Genomic DNA, 25,238 nt, shown 5'->3' with positions numbered 1-25,238 from the left:
TTCTGTATACTTCAATCCTTCAAGTGTATGAGTCGCCCCACGGGCTAGGGGTACTCGGTACCGGGTCCTGCTGTTTCACAGAGGGATGTCACGGTGGCTGTGACCCGGTCCGTGGCCCTGGGCGCCCATGTAAAAGGGAAAGGTCTTTATGGGATAAAGTTTATGTTCATGACGCAACCTATGGGATTCGGGCAGGGTGACCGACGCTGCTTTAAGGGGTCCGCTGGGGTGATGTTATGGCAGCTAGATGGTATACCTTCCCACAGGTGAAGTATATCCCAAGGGCTTCCCAGTGTGTAGAGGGTGGATGGTGAGAGGACACTAAGTTGCCGTCTCGTTACCTTTACTGAAGACTTCAGCATCCACAGTCCAGGGCACCAGAGCACAGGGCAGGCAGAATCCGGCCGGTTTGGAGGCAAGTCCAGAGTTCCCGTGTCCAGGTGGAAATCAGTAGCCTTCCCTTGCGCTGCAGTGGTGTAGTCCATTACTGCCTATGGCTTCACATAAGGATCTCACAGATGCGATGTTTCGCTCTCTGTCCCCCGTATAGGATAGGACAAAACCCATATGACAGGTAACTTGAGCCTGTTTATAGGGTCTCTTAGATAACCCGGCTCTGTGGGTGTCACCGTGCCTCCTGGGTGTAGGTGCAGACAGGTAACCTGCAATTAGCTGTCCTGCTGGTCTCTGAAATAAGGCGTAGAGGTCTTTACTCCCTCAGTGTTCCGGCTACCGGGATTTTGCGCCACAGGAGGCAACCTGAGCGGGGCTGGTCCCCTTCTGGTATCCTCTCCTTTGCTTTAACTTCATTTACGCTCACTGCAATACAATTCTACCTTTCAATGTCTCTTTCTGGGAGCTGCAGCTCTGAGGGCATGCACAGCTCCGTTGACCCTCTGTCCTCCTCAGACTACTGTCTGGAACTGACTAACTTTCCCTACAGACTACCAGATTATATATATATATATATATATATAGTGACATGATAGGGTCAGGAGCTCCCCCTGGTGGCTTGGAGTGTGAATGTGTGTTGCGTGTTTGTGATACCTGGATGCAGTTATCCTTCCTTGCCTCCAAACATAGCATCACTCTCCCCGAGAGGAAAGCAATACCACTGCGACGACCAGGACCCTGGGGCGCCACATATACTCCAGTATTGGACTAATTATGGTCTTCACACCAAGATGGCAGTGATCCTCAGCTTCCATGGAAAACCATTAGCACGTTGTGATCACATTGCGGGAGGGTCGATGCGGGCCAAGCGGTTGTGCCAAAGGGATGGCGTGAATTCAATTGTATTGTCAGTGATGGACATCATAATTTAATGGGTAAAAAGCAGCGACACCTTTCTTCATGGAGTAGATTCAGCTCATGAGCTCGATTCACACACCCAGACATACACCATGATGGATATAGACTGTATGTTATGAGGTGTCAAGAGGTTAAAGAAGTCATCCAACATCTGATGGGATAGGTGCACAAGACTGATTTCTCTCCATCTGAGAAAAAACGGTCCTATGATACTGATCAGAGTTTGATCAGTTTTTCTCGGAGGTGGAGAGACAAAAAAAAGTTTCTCTACCTCCTCTATTTTGTCAGTCCAGGAAAAATGGGACCATAGTTAGAGGTCATCTGAGTGCGGTCCGATGTTTTTCACGGACCCATAGACTTGCATTGCCAATTATGATCTGACACTTGGATTAAAATCAGAAATGGATCCAATTTTTTCCTCGGACATGGGCAAAGCCCCATAGAATAACATGGGTACGAGTGCGATCCATGAACCCACAGATAACACTTGTCCAAAATTATCTATCATGTGCACGAGCCCTAACTGGAACATCATTGGGTGGAGGTAAGGATGCCTTTCAGTATCCAGGTTTGCACCCTCAGGACTCATTCGGATGTCCATGTTTTTCACAAATAGTACACTTACACATTAGTCTATGCTGATTTTCACATATCCTTGTTATTTTTGCAGACTGAATAAAATTATAGAGACATGACCATTTTTTCCAGCAGCACAAATGAAATCACAGCTGCAAGTCTATGGCTACGTTCACATAATGCATTTTTGTTTTTTTTTACGCAGGCAAAACATGCATGAAGCAGCTACAAAAAAGCCGGTTTTGCTGCATATTTGCTACATTTTTGTTGTCTCTTGTGCATGCTGATAGAGTTTGGTGCCCCACCTGTTGTGAATTGTTTTGGAACTCCCTCCTGTGGTCATGAATGGTACTTCGGCGAGTTCTGTCCATGGACTCCCTCTGGTGGCTGTGAGTGGAGCTGCTGGTTCTGAGGTTCCTTCCACAGGTGACCTGGTTTATTCTTCGGCTGGCTGCTCTATTTAACTCCACCCAGATCGTTACTCCATGCCACCTGTCAATGTTCCAGTACTGGTTCAGTTCATTCTTGGATCTTTCTGGTGACCTGTCTACTCCAGCAGAAGCCAAGTCCCTGCTAGTTTATTTTGTTGTTCTTGTTTTCTTGTCCAGCTTGCTAATCTGATTCTGTCTGGCTAGCTGGAAGCTCTGGGATGCAGAGTGGCACCTCCGCACCGTGAGTCGGTGCAGGGGTCTTTTTGCACACTCTGCGTGGTCTTTTGTAGTTTTTTGTGCTGACCGCAAAGTTACCTTTTCTATCCTCTGTCTGTTTAGGTAGTCTGGCCTCCCTTTGCTGAAACCTCTTTCATTCCTGTGTTTGTGTATTTCATCTTAACTCACAGTTAATATTTGTGGGTGGCTGCCTTTTCCTTTGGGGAATTTCTCTGAGGCAAGGTAGGCCTTACTTTCTATCTATCTAGGGGTAGCTAGTTCTTAGGCTGTGCCGAGGCGTCTAGGCTATGTCAGGTACGCTCCACGGCTATTTCTAGTGTGTGTGATAGGATTAGGGATTGCGGTCAGCAGAGTTCCCACATCCCAGAGCTTGTCCTGTGTTACTTACCCATCAGGTCTTTCCGGGTGCTCCTAACCACCAGGTCCATAACACCCACCCCCCCAAAAAAAATCATGATTCAACTTCTTTAGGTTTTTACAACAGAACTACAGCAAAACCTGATACCTGTGACTTTGCACCTACCCATTGTTTCCTACGGTTGAAAAAACGCTGCAAAACCGCTGAAAGCTGCTGCAGTTAAAAAAAAAACAAAAAAACGCAATTTGTGAACATAGTCTTTGGATCCCTGAAAAACACCGACAACACACGAACAGCATTCTGTATTTTTGTAAGTATTTAGAATTCATTTTTTTTTATATTATTCCCCCTCCTAAGAGGCCATCACAAATAAATTAAAAAAGCAAAACGTGACAACAGTCCGCGGTATTGTAGCCAAATTACACTTGTAAATCGGGGTATGCAAAAAGTAAAATGAAAAATGTAAAAAAAAAATTTGTTTTTGAACAACCTTTTTTAAAATAATAAATAGGATATAACGAGAAACGCCAAGTAGGTAAATATTGAAAACGTCCGTCATGCGCTGCTCTGTGCTGATGTGGTGTACCGGGATGTAGTTGGACTGGTAAAAGAAGTGTGCAATAAAAAAAATAAACATTTTGTAACATGCAGATTTTTTTCTTCTGCAAAAAAAACCCCAAAACTTTTCTAATGATTTAGAACAAAGTCATTCATTCATTCAACATGGTGAGCAACATGAAAATAAAACCCACCTCCCTCCAAAAAAAAAAAAATGCAAAATTACTGTTTTTAATCCACACACTTAACAAAAAGAAATTATAACTGTCAAATCGCATGTATGAACCCTAAAAAGAATGGTCATAAAAAATTCAACTCAGTCTACATCAAAATTAAAAAAAAAAAAAAGAAACATGGATCTTGTTATGCGTCTATAAAAAAAATAGTGTGTGGACTGACCGACTATTTACCAGAATTATGACCAGATTTTTGCTACCTATTCTGATGTAGAGACAGAGAGCCCGATTCTGGCGGTATCACTTACTGGCCTGCTTGCTGCAGTTTTGATAAAACAGTGATTTTATCAGCAGGAGATTATCACTACAGGACTAATAAACGTCATGCCATGTAGTCCAACCCCTCCCCTTACCATTGATTGGCAGCTTTCTGTGTACACTGAAAGCAGCCAATCAGTGGCGGGGGGGGGGCGGGATTATACACAGCTCAGCATTCAGAGCACTGCTACATCTACAGCAGAGAAAACAGTGATTTGATCAAAATCACAGCAAGCAGCTCCTTAAGTGACACATCGCTGGAATCAAGCTGTATATTTTCTAAAAAAAAAAATTGCAAGTAACCTACTTTACTTAATGGGTGCAGAAAATCTGCAACATCAAGAACTCATGGTGTGAACGTAGCCTTATGAATAATGCTATAAATGTTATTGATGGTAATTTTCTAAAATCTTTTATTGAATAAATGAAAGTATAGCGGCATTATACGCCATTACAGGTACATGGAAAATTGGAGTTGTGAATATTTTGCTGGTGGGATCATTCATCATCATCATCATCATCATCCGTATACATCGAAAGAAACCGCTGCATATATTTGTGCACAGAGAATGGTGGAGATCGAGCAATTCCAACAACTTTGATCCTTTTTGGGTCCCAAATACAATCTTCTTCTAATCCGCTGTTCACCATGCCACAGTACTCAGGCACCCAGGCGGTGTGATACCCTTTACTGCGCCACGTTTTCTGCAGTGGATGGCCTTGGTGATCGATCATCTTTACTTTTCCGACATTCACTCTCAGCCTCAGGATGACCTGGTTCCATCGATTTTCTAATGGATACTGCGCGGCTTTCTCTTGGTCTCTGCTGACGTAGACTCCGGCCCCCAACATGCCGTCACTTGATCTCTTAAATCCATGCTTAATAATCTCTAGGGCCGCCTGCAGTGTGGTTCCGTGGAACATCACATAAATCTTTCCATGTTTCGGGATGTCATTGCTGCGAAGTTTGATTTCACGAAAGTTAGGCAGGGTCTCCGCTTCCCAAAAATTTTCAACATATGCGCTGGCCATGTTCCCTACAAAGAAAAATGTGTATTAAAATTGAAGTTACAATATTTGAGCGCACATTTTCGGGGTTGGCAAACCATTTTTAAAGGAGGTCATCAAATGAAACTTGAAATGACAGCTTTTTCATATCCAAGATCACCAGAAACACTAAGAAACGGTAAGCTTGGTCTTTAAGCATAATTATAGTGGCATTTTTTCCAGTGGGGGGAAAAAGTATTTAGTCAGCCACCAATCGCGCAAGTTCTCCCACTTATAAAGATGAGAGAGGCATGGAATTGACATCATAGGTAGACCACAACTATGAGAGCCAAAATGAGAAAACAAATACAGAAAATCACCTTGTCTGATTTGGCAAGATTCATTTTGCAAATTATGGTGGAAAATAAGTATTTGGTCATTAGCAAAAGTTTATCTCAATATTTTGTTATATATCCTTTGTTGGCAATAACAGAGGTCAAACGTTTTCTGTAAGTCTTCACAAGGTTGCCACACACTGTTGTTGGTATGTTGGCCCATTCCTCCATGCAGATCTCCTCTAGAGCAGTGATGTTTTGGGCTTCTCGCTGGGCAACACGGACTTTCAACTCCCTCCAAAGGTTTTTTATGGGGTTGAGATCTGGAGACTGGCTAGGCCACTCCAGGACCTTAATATGCTTCTTACGAAGCCACTCCTTCGTTGCCCTGGCGGTGTGCTTGGGATCATTATCATGCTAAAAGACCCATCCACGTTTCATCTTTAATGCCCTTGCTGATTAAAGGAGGATTGCACTGAAAATCTCACGATACATAGCCCCATTCATTCTTTCATGTACACGGATCAGTCGCCCTGGTCCCTTTGCAGAGAAACAGCCCCAAAACATGATGTTGCCACCCCCATGCTTCATAGTAGGTATGGTGTTCTTTGCATGCAACTCAGCATTCTGTCTCCTCCAAATTCGACGAGTTTCTACCAAACAGTTCTACTTTGGTTTCATCAGACCATAGGACATTCTCCCAATACTCTTCTGGATAATCCAAATGCTCTCTAGCAAACTTCAGACGAGCCCAAACATGTACTGGCTTAAACAGGGGGACACGTCTGGCACTGAAGGATCTGAGTCCCTGGCAGCATAGTGTGTTACTGATGGTAGCCTTTGTCACAGTGGTCCCAGCTCTATGCAGGTCATTTACTAGGTCCCCCGCATGGGTCTGGGATTTTTCCTCACTGTTCTTGTGATCATTTTGACCCCACGAGGTGGAGACCGTGGAGCCCCAGATCGAGGGAGATTATCAGTGGTCTTGTATGTCTTCCATTTTCTTATTACTGCTCCCACAGTTGATTTCATCACACCAAGCTGATTGCCTATTGCACATTCAGTCTTCCCAGCCTGGTGCAGGGCTACAATTTTGTTTCTGGTGTCCTTCGACAGTTCTTTGGTCTTCACCATAGTGGGGTTTGAGGTTGTGGACAGGTGTCTTTTATACTGATAAGTTCAAACAGGTGCCATTACTACAGGTAATAAGTGGAGGACAGAGGAGGTTCTTAAGAAGTTACAGGTCTGTGAGAGCCAGAAATCATACATGTTTTTAGGTGACCAAATACTTATTTTCCACCATATTTTGCAAAATAAATCTTGCCAAATCAGACAAGGTGATTTTCTGGATTTGTTTTCTCATTTTGACTCTTATAGTTGCGGTCTACCTATGATGTCAATTACAGGCCTCATCTTTTTAAGTGGGAGAACTTTCACAATTGGTGGCTGACTAAATACTTTTTTCCCCCACTGTAAATAGTCGCACACTAAATGTAATGTTTATTCAGTGTTTTATGGCTTTTTTCACTCTCTCTCTATGGATAAGCTATGACACCCGCTTACGATCCAAGTTCATCCAAAAATGGTAGCTGCATTCCCTGCCTTGGCTTTTATAGAGGCGTGGGAGTCTCTGCTGATTGACTGCAATATAGTATGTGATGTGATAGCTGCAAGGCAGTACACAGAAGCTTAATTTGTTGAAGTCATGTGATAATTCTTTGGCTGACGCAATTGTCTGCATTGTTTAAAATGATAGCCGCCATTTTAGGCAATTTGCACAAATAAAATCGCATATTATTAGAATTGGCCATGTCCAGTGAATTATGTAAAATTTTATGCAAATTATAGTTGCATTATATCAATTTACTCATCTTTTGTATGTGTAATATCTATACTTATGTATCTCAGTGTGTGTAAAGCAACTATCCAATAACTCACATTTCACATGTAGCTACAGGCATTACAGACAACTCAAGTACATTTAATATCTTGACTACATAGAGACAGATTAAAGGATCGTTCGCAATTCGTGGTTTGCAGCAAAGAAATTTGCGCGAATCTCAATGATGGAAAGCTTGTAATTGCTGGGAAAATACACATAGGGAAGAGGAGCGAGAGTATAAGGCTGGAGTCCATACCTCCCAACTTTTGAAGAAGGGAAAGAGGGACAAAGGTTGCGGCGCACTGCGGCAAATTTTAGGCCACGCCCCTGACCACACCCATTTCACAACTAGTCACACCCATATCCATGCCCCAATCACACCCAGTTAGCACTGCTGATCACACCATCATAAACAATACTTAAACAGAAAAAAAAAATATTTACAAGGAATGAGTACATTCTACACCGCACTACTAGTTTCTATTCAGTGCCCACTCACTTTTTCCCCCCCATACTGTCTCCTCACACTATTCACCTCCCTCTGTACATATACCCTGTACACTATATATAAAACTACTACTCCCAGCATGCTGTGCTTGTAATACATGATAAAACTACTACTCCCAGCATGCAGTGTCAGTAATCTGTGATAAATCTACTATTCCTAACATGCTGTGTCAGAGATACATGTTAAACTACTCCCAGCATGGTAAAAACTACTCAGTAGTAGTTTTACCATGCTGGGAGTAGTAGTTTTATCATGGATTACTGACACTGCATGCTGTGCTAGTAATCTGGGGTAAACGACACTGATGTTTACACTACGTGACCCCGGACACGTCCACACACCTCACTCCAGGTTGTAAGCGTCTTCATTTCAGGAGGGAGCGCGTCAGGAGTGGCTCCGGTAACTACACAGCTCCCCCGGAAACGTAGACAGACGCAACAGGATGGGCAGACCGGGCATCATGTGAGGACAATGAAGACTCCTCATCAGTGACTCCGAGCTCCTGCAGCTTCAGGATGAGGCATAAATAGGTGAGTGACGTCACTAGAGGGGCGGGGTTCAGGTTCCCAACTAGACAAGTTCTGACTTATCGCAGTCATGTGACCCACGTGTCCATGCGCTGCTTTTGTAGTTTCTCCTGACGCTGGTACAACTTCAGTGCAGTGCGTGAAAAGATCCCGACCAGGACAGCGTCTCAAAATTGGGACGGTCCCGCTGGATCCAGGACAGCTGGGAGGTCTGACCGAGTTCTGCGCAGTATTCTCATCATCATGTCTGTTGGGACCTGGGCCCTGTGCAGTCATCATCATCACCACATCTGTTGGAACCTGGGCTCTGTGCAGTCATCATCGTCACGTCTGTTGGGACCTGGGGCTCTGTGCAGTCATCATCATCACGTCTGTTGGGACCTGGGGCTCTGTGCAGTCATCATCATCACATCTGTTGGGACCTGGGGCTCTGTGCAGTCATCATCGTCACGTCTGTTGGGACCTGGGGCTCTGTGCAGTCATCATCATCACGTCTGTTGGGACCTGGGGCTCTGTGCAGTCATCATCATCACATCTGTTGGGACCTGGGGCTCTGTGCAGTCATCATCATCACATTGGACAGGACCTGGGCTCTGTCACTCATCATCATCACATTGGACAGGACCTGGGCTCTGTGCAGTGATCATCATCATCACAGTGGGCAGAACCTGGGCTCTGTGCAACTGTGCAATAACCATCATCACGATCACATTGGACAGGACCTGGGCTCTGTGCAATAATCACATTACATTGGACAGAAACTGGGCTCTGTGCCGTCATCATCATCATCACATTGGACAGAACCTATTTTCTGTGACTGTCACCCCCTAAGTCTGCCTCTGTACATGATTAGGTGGAACAGCCTTTGCAATGACTGAGGTCCAGACACACAGACACAATCATACACCCATCCCCCATCTGCGGCATTGCTGGGACAAGTAGTGCCCTCCACCTCACATACCTGCTCCTCCTGCACAATGTCAAGGACACTGCACCTTGGCATGGGCATGCTGAGCTCTGCTCAGTGTGACCTCATAATGAGCTGCCTAGTGATGTGCGGGAGCCACTGCTCGCCGCTGTCTGCACTGAGCCGCGGGTACACAACGGTGCGCAGCCGCCCCGCTTGCTCCTCACCAGTTGTGTGCTGCAGAGACCCCCGACCCTTCCGATTTGCAGCTGACAGGCACCACCCGGTTGCGGGCAGTTTTATCGCAGGCAGCTCCAGCAGTTCTGCTCGGCGATTACCTCTTGACGTCAGGAGATCACATAACAGTGCCTGTCACATGGTCTGGGACTCACAGGGGGCTTTTTTTTGGGGGGATGGAGCGACGTCATTGCTGGGATTTATTAGCAGTGGGTCTCTCTGGGAGGGCGAGGATGGGGTGCATGGTGAAGAGGGGGGGGGGGATTTCTGATTCTCAGCAGTCCGGGAAAAGTAAGATCCCAGCTGGGACAGCGGAACAGAGTCTCAATCGGGACTGTCCCGCTGGATCCGGGACGTATCTGCACTGCGGACTATATATCTGAAGCATCACACTCGTTGCCGCTCTGCGAGTAGCCTACACCCAGAACTTCTGTTATATACAGTCTGCTCCGTTGACCTAGTGCACATGGCTCCGCTCCGTACACCTTGTACACACATGGCTCCGCATCTTACACACATGGCTCCGCTGCGTACACGTCTTACACACATGGCTCCGCTACGTACACGTCTTACACACATGGCTCCGCTACGTACATGTCTTACACACATGGCTCCGCTGCGTACACGTCTTACACACATGGCTCCGCACACGTCTTACACACATGGCTCCGCAAGTCTTACACACATGGCTCCGCTACGTACATGTCTTACACACATGGCTCCGCTCCGTACATGTCTTACACACATGGCTCCGCTACATACACGTCTTACACACATGGCTCCGCTCCGTACATGTCTTACACACATGGCTCCTCTCACCTCGTACACACATGCTCCGCTCCGTACACCTTGTACACACTCGGCTCCACTCCGTACCCCTGCAGACACACACACGGCTCTGCGCCGTACACCACGCACACACGGCTCTGCTTCGTACACCACGCACACACGCGGCTCTGCTCTGTACACACACGGCTCAGCGCCGTACACCACGCACACACGCGGCTCTGCTCTGTACACACACGGCTCTGCTTCGTACACCACGCACACACGCGGCTCTGCTCTGTACACACACGGCTATGCTTCGTACACCATGCATACACGGCTCTGCGCCGTACACCACGCACACACGGCTCTGCGCCGTACACCACGCACACACGGCTCTGCGCCGTACACCACGCACACACGGCTCTGCGCCGTACACCACGCACACACGGCTCTGCTTCGTACACCACGCACACACGCGGCTCTGCTTCGTACACCACGCACACACGCGGCTCTGCTCTGTACACCACGCACACACGCGGCTCTGCGCCGTACACCACGCACACACGCGGCTCTGCGCCGTACACCACGCACACACGGCTCTGCTTCGTACACCACGCACACACGCGGCTCTGCTCTGTACACACACGGCTCTGCGCCGTACACACACGGCTCTGCTTCGTACACCACGCACACACACGGCTCTGCTTCGTACACCACGCACACACACGGCTCTGCTTCGTACACCACGCACACACACGGCTCTGCTTCGTACACCACGCACACACACGGCTCTGCTTCGTACACCACGCACACACGCGGCTCTGCTACAGCCACACTGTGCTGTGCCTGCAAAAGGCACATTGTGTCTTCTCCTCACGGTCCTGCATGCTCCATTCTGGCTGCTGTCCTCGTGTGTGCCGGCTTCTTCACTGCTGTGACTGGCCGTCATGAGATGCAGGTACACGGGGAGCAGCCACAATGGGGCGCACAGGACCTGCGGCTGCTGGAGGTCAGGGGTCTTCTTGCTTTTGCTGCAGAAATTACCTCAGTCCAGGAGGAAGTAGCAGGAGACGAGCTGAGCTGTAGGACGAGCAGAGGGGAGGCGGAGGCGTGTCCGCTGTTCTCACCAGTGCAGGACAGGAAGATGCCGGCTGGATCCGGGATGGTGGAGGTTTGGTGACTGACGAGTGCTCGGCGACCAGTGCCCTGTGAGAAAACATCGCATAGCACTCGGACCAGTGTTAATCTATGGGGCAGCTCACATTACCGTCGTTATTTCTCAGCCGTATTTGACGTGCGTGCAAAATCGCAGCATGCCGTGACTGTACACGTATATCGTCCGAGACTCGCCAATGAAAGTCTATGGGTGTGTTGGTCCAGATTTCCTGCTGGCTCTCCAACCCCAAGTATCTAAAGGTACCTTCACACTGAACAACTTTCCAACGAGAACGACAGCGATCCGTGACGTTGCAGCGTCCTGGATAGCGATCTCGTTGTGTTTGACACGCAGCAGCGATCAGGATCCCGCTGTGCCATCGCTGGTCATCGCTGAAAGTCCGGAACTTTATTTGGTCGTCAGGTCGGCGTGATTCGTCATGTTTGACAGCAAAAGCAACGATTCCTGCACTAGTTTTCCATGGAGCGAACAACCAGCGAGAACGATAAGTACGTCACTGGATCGCTCCTGCATCGTTCAGCTGTTGCCGGTGTTTGACGTCTCCTACAGCGACGCTGCAGCGATCGGCATCGTTGTCTATATCGCTGCAGTGTCGCTAAATGTGACGGTACCTTAATAGAGATCTAACGGATCCTTACAGACATACTAAAGCAATACACATCCACACCCACATACAAGCCATGAGTCCACCCTTGCTCCTTTGTAGTGGAATGTCCAATCATCTTCTGGTAATATGAGAAATTACGTTTGCAGTGGTCATCATTTTCCCCTGGATGGTGTCCTTGGATTTAGGATAAAGTCCTGGTGTCAGAAGGCCTGAGGGCGTTCCATTTAGGCCGGAGACTAGATGTCCTTCTGAAGAACATTGGCTTGTAATTAACCTCCACATGGAATGTGTAGCAAAGAGAAGATGTTCAGTTCAGGAGCAATAGCTTATACTCCCAACACCACAGGGGTTATGTATCATCCAAGAGGATGGAGAAACAATGTCCATCTACAAAGGAGATTCTCAATAAAGAACAAAAGACTTCACAGCCCAGGACATAATTGCCTTCCTGTGCAATCACATCTTATGGTCAGTGTCTTTGATGTAGGATTTAGCTGTTCTGTAGAGCTCAAGGAATGTTCATTGCTCTTATAATACATAAACTGTCCATGTTGGCTCCAAGAGGGTGCGAGAAAAACTCGGACAGCAAATGGACCATCCGTGTGACTTGCGACAGATACGCACACATTTTCCTCATTTCAGCCCATTGAGCCATTAAATTCAAAGGGGGAAATCAGTGAGAAATATAAAGCCATACTCATGTCATACGGATACATACAGTGCCTACAAGTAGTATTCAACCCCCTGCAGATTTAGCAGGTTTAATAAGATGCAGATAAGTTAGAGCCTTCAAACAAGAGTAGGATTTATTAACAGATGCATAAATCTTACAAACCAAGAAGTTATGTTGCTCAGTTAAATTTTTATAAATTTTAAACATAAAAGTGTGGGTCAATTATTATTCAACCCCTAGGTTTAATATTTTGTGGAATAACCTTTGTTTGCAATTACAGCTAATAATCGTCTTTTATAAGACCTGAACAGGCCGGCACAGGTCTCTGGAGTTATCTTGGCCCACTCCTCCATGCAGATCTTCAAGTTATCTAGGTTCTTTGGGTGTCTCATGTGGACTTTAATCTTGAGCTCCTTCCACAAGTTTTCAATTGGGTTAAGGTCAGGAGACTGACTAGGCCACTGCAACACCTTGATTTTTTGCCTCTTGAACCAGGCCTTGGTTTCCTTGTCTGTGTGCTTTGGGTCGTTGTCTTGTTGGAAGATGAAATGACGACCCATCTTAAGATCCTTGATGGAGGAGCAGAGGTTCTTGGCCAAAATCTCCAGGTAGGCCGTGCTATCCATCTTCCCATGGATGCGGACCAGATGGCCAGGCCCCTTGGCTGAGAAACAGCCCCACAGCATGATGCTGCCACCACCATGCTTGACTGTAGGGATGGTATTCTTGGGGTCGTATGCCATCCAGTCTCCAAACGTCACGTGTGTGGTTGGCACCAAAGATCTCGATCTTGGTCTCATCAGACCAGAGAACCTTGAACCAGTCAGTCTCAGAGTCCTCCAAGTGATCATGAGCAAACTGTAGACGAGCCTTGACATGACGCTTTGAAAGTAAAAGGTACCTTATGGGCTCGTCTGGAATGGAGACCATTGCGGTGGAGTACGTTGCTTATGGTATTGACTGAAACCAATGTCCCCACTGCCATGAGATCTTCCCGGAGCTCCTTCCTTGTTGTCCTTGGGTTAGCCTTGACTCTTCGGACAAGCCTGGCCTCGGCACGGGAGGAAACTTTCAAAGGCTGTCCAGGCCGTGGAAGGCTAACAGTAGTTCCATAAGCCTTCCACTTCCGGATGATGCTCCCAACAGTGGAGACAGGTAAGCCCAACTCCTTGGAAAGGGTTTTGTACCCCTTGCCAGCCTTGTGACCCTCCACGATCTTGTCTCTGATGGCCTTGGAATGCTCCTTTGTCTTTCCCATGTTGACCATGTATGAGTGCTGTTCACAAGTTTGGGGAGGGTCTTAAATAGTCAGAAAAGGCTGGAAAAAGATAATTCAAACATGTGAAGCTCATTGTTCTTTGTGCCTGAACTACTTCTTAATACTTTAGGGGAACCAAACAGAATTCTGGTGGGTTGAGGGGTTGAATAATAAATGACCCTCTGAAAAGACTTTTCACAATTTAAAAAAAAAAAATAAACAAAGAAATAACATTCTTTTTTGCTGCAGTGCATTTCACACTTCCAGGCTGATCTACAGTCCAAATGTCACAATGCCAAGTTAATTCCAAATGTGTAAACCTGCTAAATCTGCAGGGGGTTGAATACTACTTGTAGGCACTGAAGGTGCGAGACAATCATATCATCGCATTGCAAACGCATTACACACGGATGACCATACGGAGAACACTTGTGCGACTCTCGGCAGGGAGACTTGGACCAATTTTCCATACATTTAGTCTGACGAGAGAGAGAGAAAGACTATATGAGAGAGAGAGAGCAAGAGAGAGTGCCAGTGTATGACAGTGAGAGATTGTTAGACTGAGAGTATCAGAGAGTGTGCGAGCAAGAGAGTATGAGAGTGACAATGAGTGTGAGAGAGTATAGAGAGCGAGAGTAAGGCTGCCGTCACACTAGCCAAAACCAAGAGTGGAACAATTAGAGGAAAAGTATAATAGAAACATATGCACCATTTCTGCATTTATCACCCACTCCTGGTTTTGGCTTACAAATACTGATGTAAAATACTGACCACATACTGCTAGTGTGACGGCAGCCTAAGAATAAGAGTATAAGAGAAAGCAAGAAAAACGGAGTATGAGTACGAGAGAGAGAGTGAGCACGAGAGAGAGGAGAGTGAGCACGAGAGAGAGGAGAGTGAGCACGAGAGAGAGGAGAGTGAGCACGAGAGAGAGGAGAGTGAGCACGAGAGAGAGGAGAGTGAGCACGAGAGAGAGGAGAGTGAGCACGAGAGAGAGGAGAGTGAGCACGAGAGAGAGGAGAGTGAGCACGAGAGAGAGGAGAGTGAGCACGAGAGAGAGGAGAGTGAGCACGAGAGAGAGGAGAGTGAGCACGAGAGAGAGGAGAGTGAGCACGAGAGAGAGGAGAGTGAGCACGAGAGAGAGAGAGTGAGCACGAGAGAGAGAGAGAGAGAGTGAGCACGAGAGAGAGAGAGAGAGCACGAGAGAGAGAGAGTGAGCACGAGAGAGAGAGAGTGAGCACGAGAGAGAGAGAGTGAGCACGAGAGAGAGAGTGAGCACGAGAGAGAGAGTGAGCACGAGAGAGAGAGAGTGAGCACGAGAGAGAGTGAGCACGAGAGAGAGAGTGAGCACGAGAGAGAGAGTGAGCACGAGAGAGTGAGCACGAGAGAGAGAGTGAGCACGAGAGAGAGAGTGAGCACGAGAGAGAGAGAGAGCACGAGAGAGAGAGTGAGCACGAGAGAGAGAGAGAGCACGAGAGAGAGCACGAGAGAGAGAGCACGAGAGAGAGTGAGCACGAGAGAGAGCACGAGAGAGAGAGCACGAGAGAGAGAGCACGAGAGAGAGAGCACGAGAGAGAGAGCACGAGAGAGAGAGAGCACGAGAGAGAGAGCACGAGAGAGAGTGAGCACGAGAGAGTGAGCACGAGAGAGAGTGAGCACGAGAGAGAGAGAGCACGAGAGAGAGAGCACGAGAGAGAGAGCACGAGAGAGAGAGTGAGCACGAGAGAGAGTGAGCACGAGAGAGAGGAGAGTGAGCACGAGAGAGAGGAGAGTGAGCACGAGAGAGAGGAGAGTGAGCACGAGAGAGAGGAGAGTGAGCACGAGAGAGAGGAGAGTGAGCACGAGAGAGAGAGAGTGAGCACGAGAGAGAGAGAGAGAGAGAGTGAGCACGAGAGAGAGAGTGAGCACGAGAGAGAGTGAGCACGAGAGAGAGAGAGTGAGCACGAGAGAGAGAGTGAGCACGAGAGAGTGAGCACGAGAGAGAGAGTGAGCACGAGAGAGAGAGAGTGAGCACGAGAGAGAGAGAGTGAGCACGAGAGAGAGAGAGTGAGCACGAGAGAGAGAGTGAGCACGAGAGAGAGAGTGAGCACGAGAGTGAGCACGAGAGAGAGAGTGAGCACGAGAGAGAGAGTGAGCACGAGAGAGAGAGAGAGCACGAGAGAGAGAGCACGAGAGAGAGAGCACGAGAGAGAGTGAGCACGAGAGAGAGCACGAGAGAGAGAGCACGAGAGAGAGAGCACGAGAGAGAGAGCACGAGAGAGAGAGCACGAGAGAGAGAGCACGAGAGAGAGTGAGCACGAGAGAGAGTGAGCACGAGAGAGTGAGCACGAGAGAGAGAGAGCACGAGAGAGAGAGAGCACGAGAGAGAGAGTGAGCACGAGAGAGAGAGTGAGCACGAGAGAGAGTGAGCACGAGAGAGAGAGTGAGCACGAGAGAGAGTGAGCACGAGAGAGAGTGAGCACGAGAGAGAGAGTGAGCACGAGAGAGAGTGAGCACGAGAGAGAGAGTGAGCACGAGAGAGAGTATGAGAGAGAGAGTATGAGAGAGAGTATGAGAGAGAGAGTATGAGACGGTACGAGAGAGAGTATGAGAGTGAGTACGAGAGTGAGAGTAAGAGAGTATGTGAGAGAGCGTATGTGAGAGTACGAGAGAGTGAGAGTACAAGAGAGAGAGTATGTGAGGGTATGAGAGTGAGTTTATTGAAGCTTCTTCTGCTTGTACATTATTTTATCCTGATCATATATATATATATATATATATATATATATATATATATATATATATATATATATATATATATATATATATATATATATATATATATATATATCTGGATAAACACAGTTTAATTTTTAAGGGGAAGTTCACACTAGGCGTTTAAGTGTTTTTTTCTGCAGCAAGATCTGATCTCTTGGCAGGACAAAAAAATTAAACAGGATTTCCTTGATTTTTCTTATGGTTTTGATGCGTTTTTTGCTGTGTTTGTGACCAGCTAGATTTGGGTCTTGTGAATGCTGATAAAGTTTAGTGTTGAAAAAAAAAATCCAGGTTTTAGCACACACAAAAAAAAGCATCAAAACCTGATACCTGCTTTTTTTCACCATCACCACCCATTCATTTCAATGAAAATATGCTGAAGGAAGTGATGTGCTCCATGTAAAAAAAAAACAAAAAAAAAAAACATGCAAAGCACAAAATACTGTTGACAAAAAAATCCAATGTGTGTGCATGAGATTTCTGAAATCTCATAGGCTTTACTGGTACTGTAAAACGGAGCTGAAAATGTGTTAAAAAAAAAAAAAAAAAGCTGCAGAAACGCCCAGTGAGAACTTAGCCTTAAACATTAAAGTCTAAGGCCGGCTTCACACTTGCGAGTTTTACGGACGTAAGAGCGCAGAAACTACGTCCGTAAAACTCTCAAAAAATACGGCACAATTATTCTCTATGCCCCTGCTCCTATCTGCCGTATTTTACTGATCAGTATTAGGCCGGCTTCACACTCAGCGTATGAAAATACGGTCCGTATATTACGGCCGTAATACGCTGAAATGTCCCGAAAATAGTGGTCCGTAGCTCCTCCGTAGGCAGGGTGTGTCAGCGTTTTTTTGCGCATGGCATCCTCCGTATGTAATCCGTATGGCATCCGTACTGCGTGGTTTTCTCGCAGGCTAGCAAAACCAACATACCGCTATAGAAGTGATCCATGTGTCCCAAAAAGAAAAAAAAATATATATATATACTGTCTATATATATCTATCTATATCAGTAGACACATATATGTATATATATTAATATTTTTTCCAGCGCTATACAGCTTGAAAGCCGGTAATTCAATTACCGGCTTTTTCCTTCTCCTTCCTAAAACCCGACATGATTTGAGACATGGTTTACATACAGTAAACCATGTCTTCTCTCCATTTTTTTTGCAGATTCCACACTACTAATGTCAGTAGAGTGTATCTGCAAAATTTGGCCGTTCTAGCTCTTAAAATAAAGGGTTAAATGGCGGAAAAAATTGGCGTGGGCTCCCGCGCAATTTTCTCCGCCAGAGTAGTAAAGCCAGTGACTGAGGGCAGATATTAATAGCCTGGAGAGGGTCCATGGTTATTGGCCCCCCCCTGGCTAAAAATATCTGCCCCCAGCCACCCCAGAAAAGGCACATCTGTAAGATGCGCCTATTCTGGCACTTGGCCACTCTCTTCCCATTCCCGTGTAGCGGTGGGATATGGGGTAATGAAGGGTTAATGCCACCTTGCTATTGTAAGGTGACATTAAGCCTAATTAATAATGGAGAGGCGTCAATTATGACACCTATCCATTATTAATCCAATTGTAGTAAAGGGTTAAATAAAACACAAACACATTATTTAAAATTATTTTAATGAAATAAAAACAATGGTTGTTTGAGTATTTTATTCTACGCCCAATCCAGTCACTGAAGACCCTCGTTCTGTGAAAGAAATAACATAATAAACCAACAATATACTTACCCTCCGCAGATCTGTAACGTCCAACGATGTAAATCCTTCTGAAGGGGTTAAAACATTTTGCAGCAAGGAGCTTTGCTAATGCAGGCTGCTCCTCGCTGCAAAACCCCGGGGAATGAGTCTAAATATAGATCAATGAGCTATATTTAGCTTCATTTTCGGTGAGGCGCCCTCTGCTGGATGTTCATAGATTGTGGGAAATTTCCTAGAAAGCTCCCAGGCTAGCGCTGGAATAAATATTAATATATATACATATATGTGTCTAATGACATATATATATATATATATATATATATATATATATATATATATATATATATATATATATATATATATATATATATATATATATATATATATATTTTTTTTTTTTTTTTTTTCTTTTTGGGACACATGGATCATTTCTATAGCGGTATGTTGGTTTTGCAAGCCTGCGAGAAAACCACGCAGTACGGATGCCATACGGATTACATACGGAGGATGCCATGCGCAAAAAACGCTGACACACCCTGCCTACGGAGGAGCTACGGACCACTATTTTCGGGACATTTCAGCGTATTACGGCCGTAATATACTGACCGTATTTTCATACGCTGAGTGTGAAGCCGGCCTAAGGGAAATAAATCATAAGAATTATTTAACCGATCTGTTTTCTAACACTGCGCAGCCCCAGAACGTTAAGAAAGATCTGTTAAAAAAAAAAATAAAGTGTGCGTTTTTTGAGAAAAAAAATGTTAAAGTGTTTAACAGATCAGTTTTTTTTTTTTACTGGAAATATTAACAGAGCCTAACAAGACCCGAGGAGCCACCTTATGGACCCCAGAAAGTTTCATGTACTTACCAGAGCTCCTCTGCTGCGGAGTGGTGGACGACAGAGGACTTCACCTCCTGAAGATTTCACCTCCTGGAGATTTCTTTAGTTTCGTTTCTGGAGATCAGCTCTTGGAGGGGTAACCAGGTTTTCCTACTGCATTGTAAAAACTTTTAATAGTCTGTAAACTGCTCCTGATAAGAGATTATTTGTAAAAGCACCGGCAGCTTCTCTCACCGCCGGCAAACATTCAACAAGAGGTCAACAGTAAATCGATAACACCTCGGCCAACAGTCGCTACAAAATGGTAAGTATTGATTTGCGCAATAAAATAAAGGCTCAATAGTACATTTGTTCCACTGAATCCAAAGATGGCTTCCACGACATAAATGAAGCTTGGAGCTACAAGGCCACATTTAGGGTATGTTCACACCTTGAATATTTGCAGCAGATTTTTCTGCACCAAAATCAAGAGTGTTGGCAGAAAGAAGCCACTTTTGTGTCACTTTTTTACCTGCATTTTTTATTAGCTTTTTTTTTCCTATTCATTTGAATGGGTGAAAAATGCTGCAGAAATGTTGAAAGAATTGACAGGCTGCAGATTAAAAAAAACAAACAAACAAAAAAACGCTTTTATGGTTCAAATATGCAAGAAAAAATATTATTAGCATGTGATTGAGAATTCAGAAATCCAATCATTTCCAAGTGCGGTAAAACACTGCATTTTGTACTTGTGGAAAAAAAGTGCAGCCTGTGAACAAGCCCTTTCCAAAAATGGCATAAATTTGTCTTATTTTTAATACACTCACTTCAACAACGACCCTCCAGATTTATCAAATGTGGCAAACTAAGCCCTTAAGGACCACGAGAGCTTCCAAGAGCCGTAACTTTTTTTATGCTGACATAGCTGTACCAAGGGCTTGTTTTCTGCAATACCAGTTGTCGTTTTTAATGACTCCAATCAAATCAAAATGTGTCTTATTATGCTCTTAAGTCTTTCCAGGAGACAGAGCATAACAAACGTAGGTAAAAAAACAAACTACATATACATGCACACATATAGATATACTTACACATTACATACACACACACACACGTGTGACACCCCAGGGTCCTGGTTGTCACAGTGGCATTGCTTTCCTCACAGGGAGAGTGATGTCACGCTTGGAAGCAAAGTAAGATCTCTTTTACCAGGTAAATGCGAGCATACATGTTCACACTCCAGGCCAGAAGGGGGAGACCTGATCCAGTTTATGGGTGGCTCCCCTATATAAATATTCTGGTCTGGAGGGAAAGTCAGTCAGAGAGTGAGAGAAAGCCAGAGAGGAGCTTGTCACGGAACTTCAGCCAGGCGGAGCTGGTAAGAAAGGAGTATAGCTGAGCAGACATGGGCGTCTGCAGCTCCTGGCAGAAAGAGAGATAAAGGACTGAGGGGCCGTGCAGCCACAAAAAAGAGCTGCAACTCCTGGACAGAGATAACACAGAAAAACGAACAGATTTGTAGTGAGCGTGCAGGAGAGCAAAGCACAGGACAGTGACACCTGGGGAGGACAGCTGCAATTGGACTACCTCCCTTAAAAGCGCAGATATCGGTAGCCAGAAGACCGAGGTTGTGAGAGACTCTAAGGCTTACATCAGAAACCGGCAGGGCAACTGGACTACACATCACCTGTCCGCCCTAACATCCAGGAGACACAGTGGCACATTGAGCCCGGGTCGTGATAGAGACCCTGTAAAAAGGCTCGAGACACCTGTCATATGGGTTTGTGTCCCACCTTTAAGGAGGACAGAGAGGACTGTGAGGACCTTGCCAGAAGCCATAGGCAGTAAGGGACTACAACACCACCACGCTTCTAACTCCACCTGGTAAAAGGGACTCTGAACTCGCTTCCAAGCTGGCCGGACCCTGCCTGTACCTGTGATCTGGTGCCCTGGACTGTGGCTGCCTGCTACCATCAGTAAACCAGGTAAAGAGACTGCAAACCTGTGTCCTCCGTTCTTTACTGCACCACTCACCATCTTCACCTACATAACAGGAGTCCTGGGGACCTACTTCACCTCTGGGAAGTTATACCATCTCAGATGCCTTAACATCACCCCAGAGGACAACTTTAAGCAGCGTCGGTCTCTACTGACTGAACACCACAGGTGGTGTCACGAACACAAACTTTATTCAAAACCCCTTTAAGGACTTTCCCTTTAAGGACGGCGTCACACTGGCGTTTAAAACAGCCGAGTGCAATGCGATAAAAAAAAAAAAAAAAAAAAAAATCGCATTGCACTCGGACCAATGTTAAGCTATGGGGCAGCTCCCAGCAGCTGACTTTTTGTCGGCCGTTTTTCTCGGTCCAAGACAATCGCAGCATGCTGCGATTGTCTCGGACCGCAGAAAACGCTCAGCTCACTCGCACCCGTATAAGCCTATGGGGGCGAGTGAGACAGCGCACACCACTCGGATGTCATCCGAGTGATGTGTGCTATAAGCGGACCCTAGTAATGGAGGAGATGGAGAAATTCATTTCTCCGCCTCCTCCGCAGCTGTGCTCCGATCCTCCCTGTGCTCCGAGGGTCATTAGCATATCGCATCCGATCTCGCATCGGATGCAATATGCCATTGTGACGCCGGCCTAACATGAGCGCCCAGGGCCCTTTAATGAGCCTTGTCACATGACTTATGATAAAAGCCATACCAGTATCTCAATTTGCAGACACTGTTTCGGGGTACTGCAAATTGTCTGCAAATTGAGATTCTGGTTTGGCTATTATCCTAAGTCATGTGACAAGGCTCGTTAAAGGGTCGACATTGACTGTTAGGATTGCTACCTCCAATAGGTGGCACTAGAGTTCTAGTCCTCTTCCTCTCTGAAGAGACAATTTACAATACAAAGAAAAATGTTATTGTTTTACTAGGACCTGCACAATCATACCAGTAGTTTGATACTAACCTTTTTCTGCCAGGTTCCCTTTAAGACATTGTGTAGTGATGCGTTTTAGAGTAAGAATTGTGGATTAGTCAGATATTACACAAAAATCAAGTTAGAGAATGTATAGATCTGCAAGAACAAAGTAATAATGACTTTTTTCTGCCGTTAAATGCTACTCAATTGAAAAATTATATATATCACTTCTGATATAAACATCTTTCGGGAAATGAATAGTCGTTAATACTTTACTCTAGATAATTTATATAATTTTTTTTTAATTTTTTTTTTTTTAGGTCCCTTAATTTAAAATCCTGAGTGCCCCACCAATCCCTCCAAAGATGTCTGAGAAGAGTGCAGCTGAGAAGACAAGAAAGCACAGAATGAAGTACAGATTCAATTCAGTCTGTGGCCCCAATTTATCATTTGCAATTTACTGAAGTCACTTTTTTTTGTCCTGTGGTATTCACTGACATTTTTTGTGCCAAATTCTTCAAATTCTTTTTTTTTAAATTTTTTTTTTTTTTTTGCACAAAGTCACAAAAAACCTTGAAAAAAGAATCACAAATAAAAGTTCAAATTGAGCACCTGAAGAGGGGGTGGTGACGGAGCAAGATTTTCCATTTAGCTAAAGTCATATTTTATTAATTTGCCTGAAGCACTGGATTGGCAAAGTTGTCAAGGTATATATAATTAAAAATAAATAAATTAATTAATAAATATATATATTTTTTTTTATCAGATGGTGGCCCGATTCTTACGCATTGGATTCTAACGCAATATGTATGTATGTATGTATGTATGTATGTATGTATATAGCAGCCACGCAGTATATAACACAGCCCACGCAGTATATAACAGCCCACGCAGGATATAACACAGCCCACGCAGTATATAGCAGTGTGGGCACCATATCCCTGTTAAAAAAAATAATTGAAATAAAAGATGGTTATATACTCACCCTTCGGCGTCCAGCGAAGCTGTCCCAATGCGCGCGCTGCTGCCGCCAGCTTCCGTTCCCAGAGATGCATTGCGAAATTACCCAGATGACTTAGTGGTCTCGCGAGACCGCTAAGTCTTGTGGGTAAATTCGCAATGCATCTCTGGGAACGGAAGCTCGCGGCAGCCGCGCGCGCATCGGCGGACAACGGAAGGTGAGAATAGCAGGTTTTTGTTTTTTTATTATTTTTAACATTAGAGTTTTTTACTATTGATTCTGCATAGGCAGCATCAATAGTAAAAAAAAAGTTGGTCACAGAGGGTTAATAGCAGCGGTTACGGAGTGCGTTACACCGCGGCATAGAACGGTCCATTAACCCTGTGTGAGCGCTGACTGGAGGGGAGTATGGAGCGGGCGCCGGGCACTGACTGGACGGAAGTAGGTAGGGACTAATTCTCGGCAGGGCTGTGCCTGTCACCAATCAGCGACGCGGGATTTCAGTGACAGACAAACAGACAGATGGAAGTGCCCCTTAGACAATTATATATATACTAGATGGTGGCCCGATTCTAACGCATCGGGTATTCTAGAATATGCATGACCACGTAGTATATTGCAGAGCGAGGTAGTATATTGTCCAGTCACGTAGTATATTGCACAGCGACATAGTATATTGCCCAGCCTTGTAGTATACAGCACAGAGCCACGTAGTATATTGCCCAGTGACGTAGTATATTACCGAGCCAAGAATGTCACAGGTTAAAAAAAATTAAAAATAAACATACTCACCTAACGATCCGAGGGCCCCTTGTAGTTGAACATACTCACCATTCTGGTCGCTGCTCCTCAGCGTCCTGTCTTTCCACTTCCTGAGATCCAACGGCGCTGTGCAGATGGGCGTGCGGCTGCCGCCATCTTGCGTTCCCCGGATGCTTTGCGAAATTACCGCAAGACCGCTAGGTTTTCTGGGTAATTTCGCAAAGCATCGCTGGGAAAGGAAGATGGCGGCAGGCGCGAGTGGCTCAGCGGACAACGGAGGGCGAGTATAGCAGGTTTTTTGTTTTTTTACTATTTTTAACATTACTTTCTTTTACTATTGATGCCGCATAGGCAGCATCAATAGTAAAAGGTTGGGGACACACAGGGTTAATAGCGGCGGTAACGGAATGCGTTACCCATGCCGCAGTCCGTTACCGCCGGCATTAACCCTGTGTTAGCGGTGACCGGAGGGGAGTATGGAGCGGAGCGCCGGGGACACTGACTGCGGGGAGCGGAGCGGCCATTTTCTTCCGGACTGTGCCCGTCGCTGATTGGTCGTGGCTGTTTTGCGGCGACCAATCAGCGACTTGGATTTCCATGATAGACAGAGGCCACGACCAATGAATATCCGTGACAGAAGGACAGACAGACAGACGGAAGTGCCCCTTAGACAATTATGTATATAGATATGCAAAAGAAAGGCAAATTCTTTTGTATATAATGTAGAGAGAATGAGGTGCAGATACTAAAGCTACTAAAAGGAGAAAAGTATTCCAGAAAAGTGGAGAAACAGCAACAATGAATCAGGGCCGTAAACTTTTTCTTAAATCCGTACTCGCTTCTGAGCATGATCCGTGGTGGTCTCAGGACCCGGACCCCCGCTTATCTGCATGCACTTAAACACCTCAAAAATATATAAAAATGGGCAGAAAAAAAAAAAAAGTACTCTATAATTGTGACTGTACCTACAGCACAAGTTTTGCCTTAAAGGTCAATCACAAGTAATTTGAGAAGTAGCGCGTCTTGTGCTACATCATCTGGGCGATGTTCTAAGATAAATGGGTGTACAATAAAGAAATGATACGCGTTACCTACAGGTAAGAACTGAATGAGTAGGGAGCACAATGGAACGAGAGGTTCAAGGAATACCCGTGGGGTTTTTTTTTAATGCAGTAGGATGTTTCCTTTATTCTTCCTTCTCTTTCAATGAGACTTTGTTTTTTTTTAATCTTTTGAATAGAATTATATATATTTTTTTAAGATGATGTAAGATTAAAAAAAAAAAAAAAAAAAAAATTACTTTTGAGTTAAGATTTAGTTAATACCGTGACATCACATCTCTAATATCGAAGATGATGGTTAGGAGGAATATCATGTTATACTTAAATGGAACCTGTCAACAAGCAAAATGAAAGTTGCTTCAGCTTTATCCTGCAGGTACATACCGCTATAATGCTGCCTAGCCATTGTAGTGAAAGAGCAGCTTCCA

General features: G+C 45.4%; 1 protein-coding gene and 1 long non-coding RNA gene across 2 annotated transcripts in view; one reads left to right on the top strand and one right to left on the bottom strand.

Moving 5' to 3' along the window:
- Window positions 1–4,361: 4,361 nt before the first annotated feature.
- Window positions 4,362–25,238, bottom strand: part of LOC138652258 (uncharacterized) — a 114,341-nt gene continuing 93,464 nt past the window's right edge. Inside the window, exon 8 of the mRNA XM_069743025.1 lies at window positions 4,362–4,923. Within this exon, the coding sequence (XP_069599126.1) occupies window positions 4,464–4,923 (460 nt within the window). The 3' untranslated portion in view covers window positions 4,362–4,463. The remainder of the gene's footprint in view (window positions 4,924–25,238) is intronic.
- On the top strand, window positions 8,102–22,710 carry LOC138651567 (uncharacterized). Its single transcript, XR_011315508.1, has 3 exons — window positions 8,102–8,207; window positions 19,103–19,436; window positions 22,347–22,710. It is a non-coding gene; the product is annotated as an uncharacterized lncRNA (long non-coding RNA).

Source organism: Ranitomeya imitator, chromosome 10 (genome assembly GCF_032444005.1).
Source record: "Ranitomeya imitator isolate aRanImi1 chromosome 10, aRanImi1.pri, whole genome shotgun sequence".
Lineage (NCBI taxonomy): Eukaryota > Metazoa > Chordata > Amphibia > Anura > Dendrobatidae > Ranitomeya > Ranitomeya imitator.
This window is presented reverse-complemented; position numbering and strand designations above follow the sequence as displayed.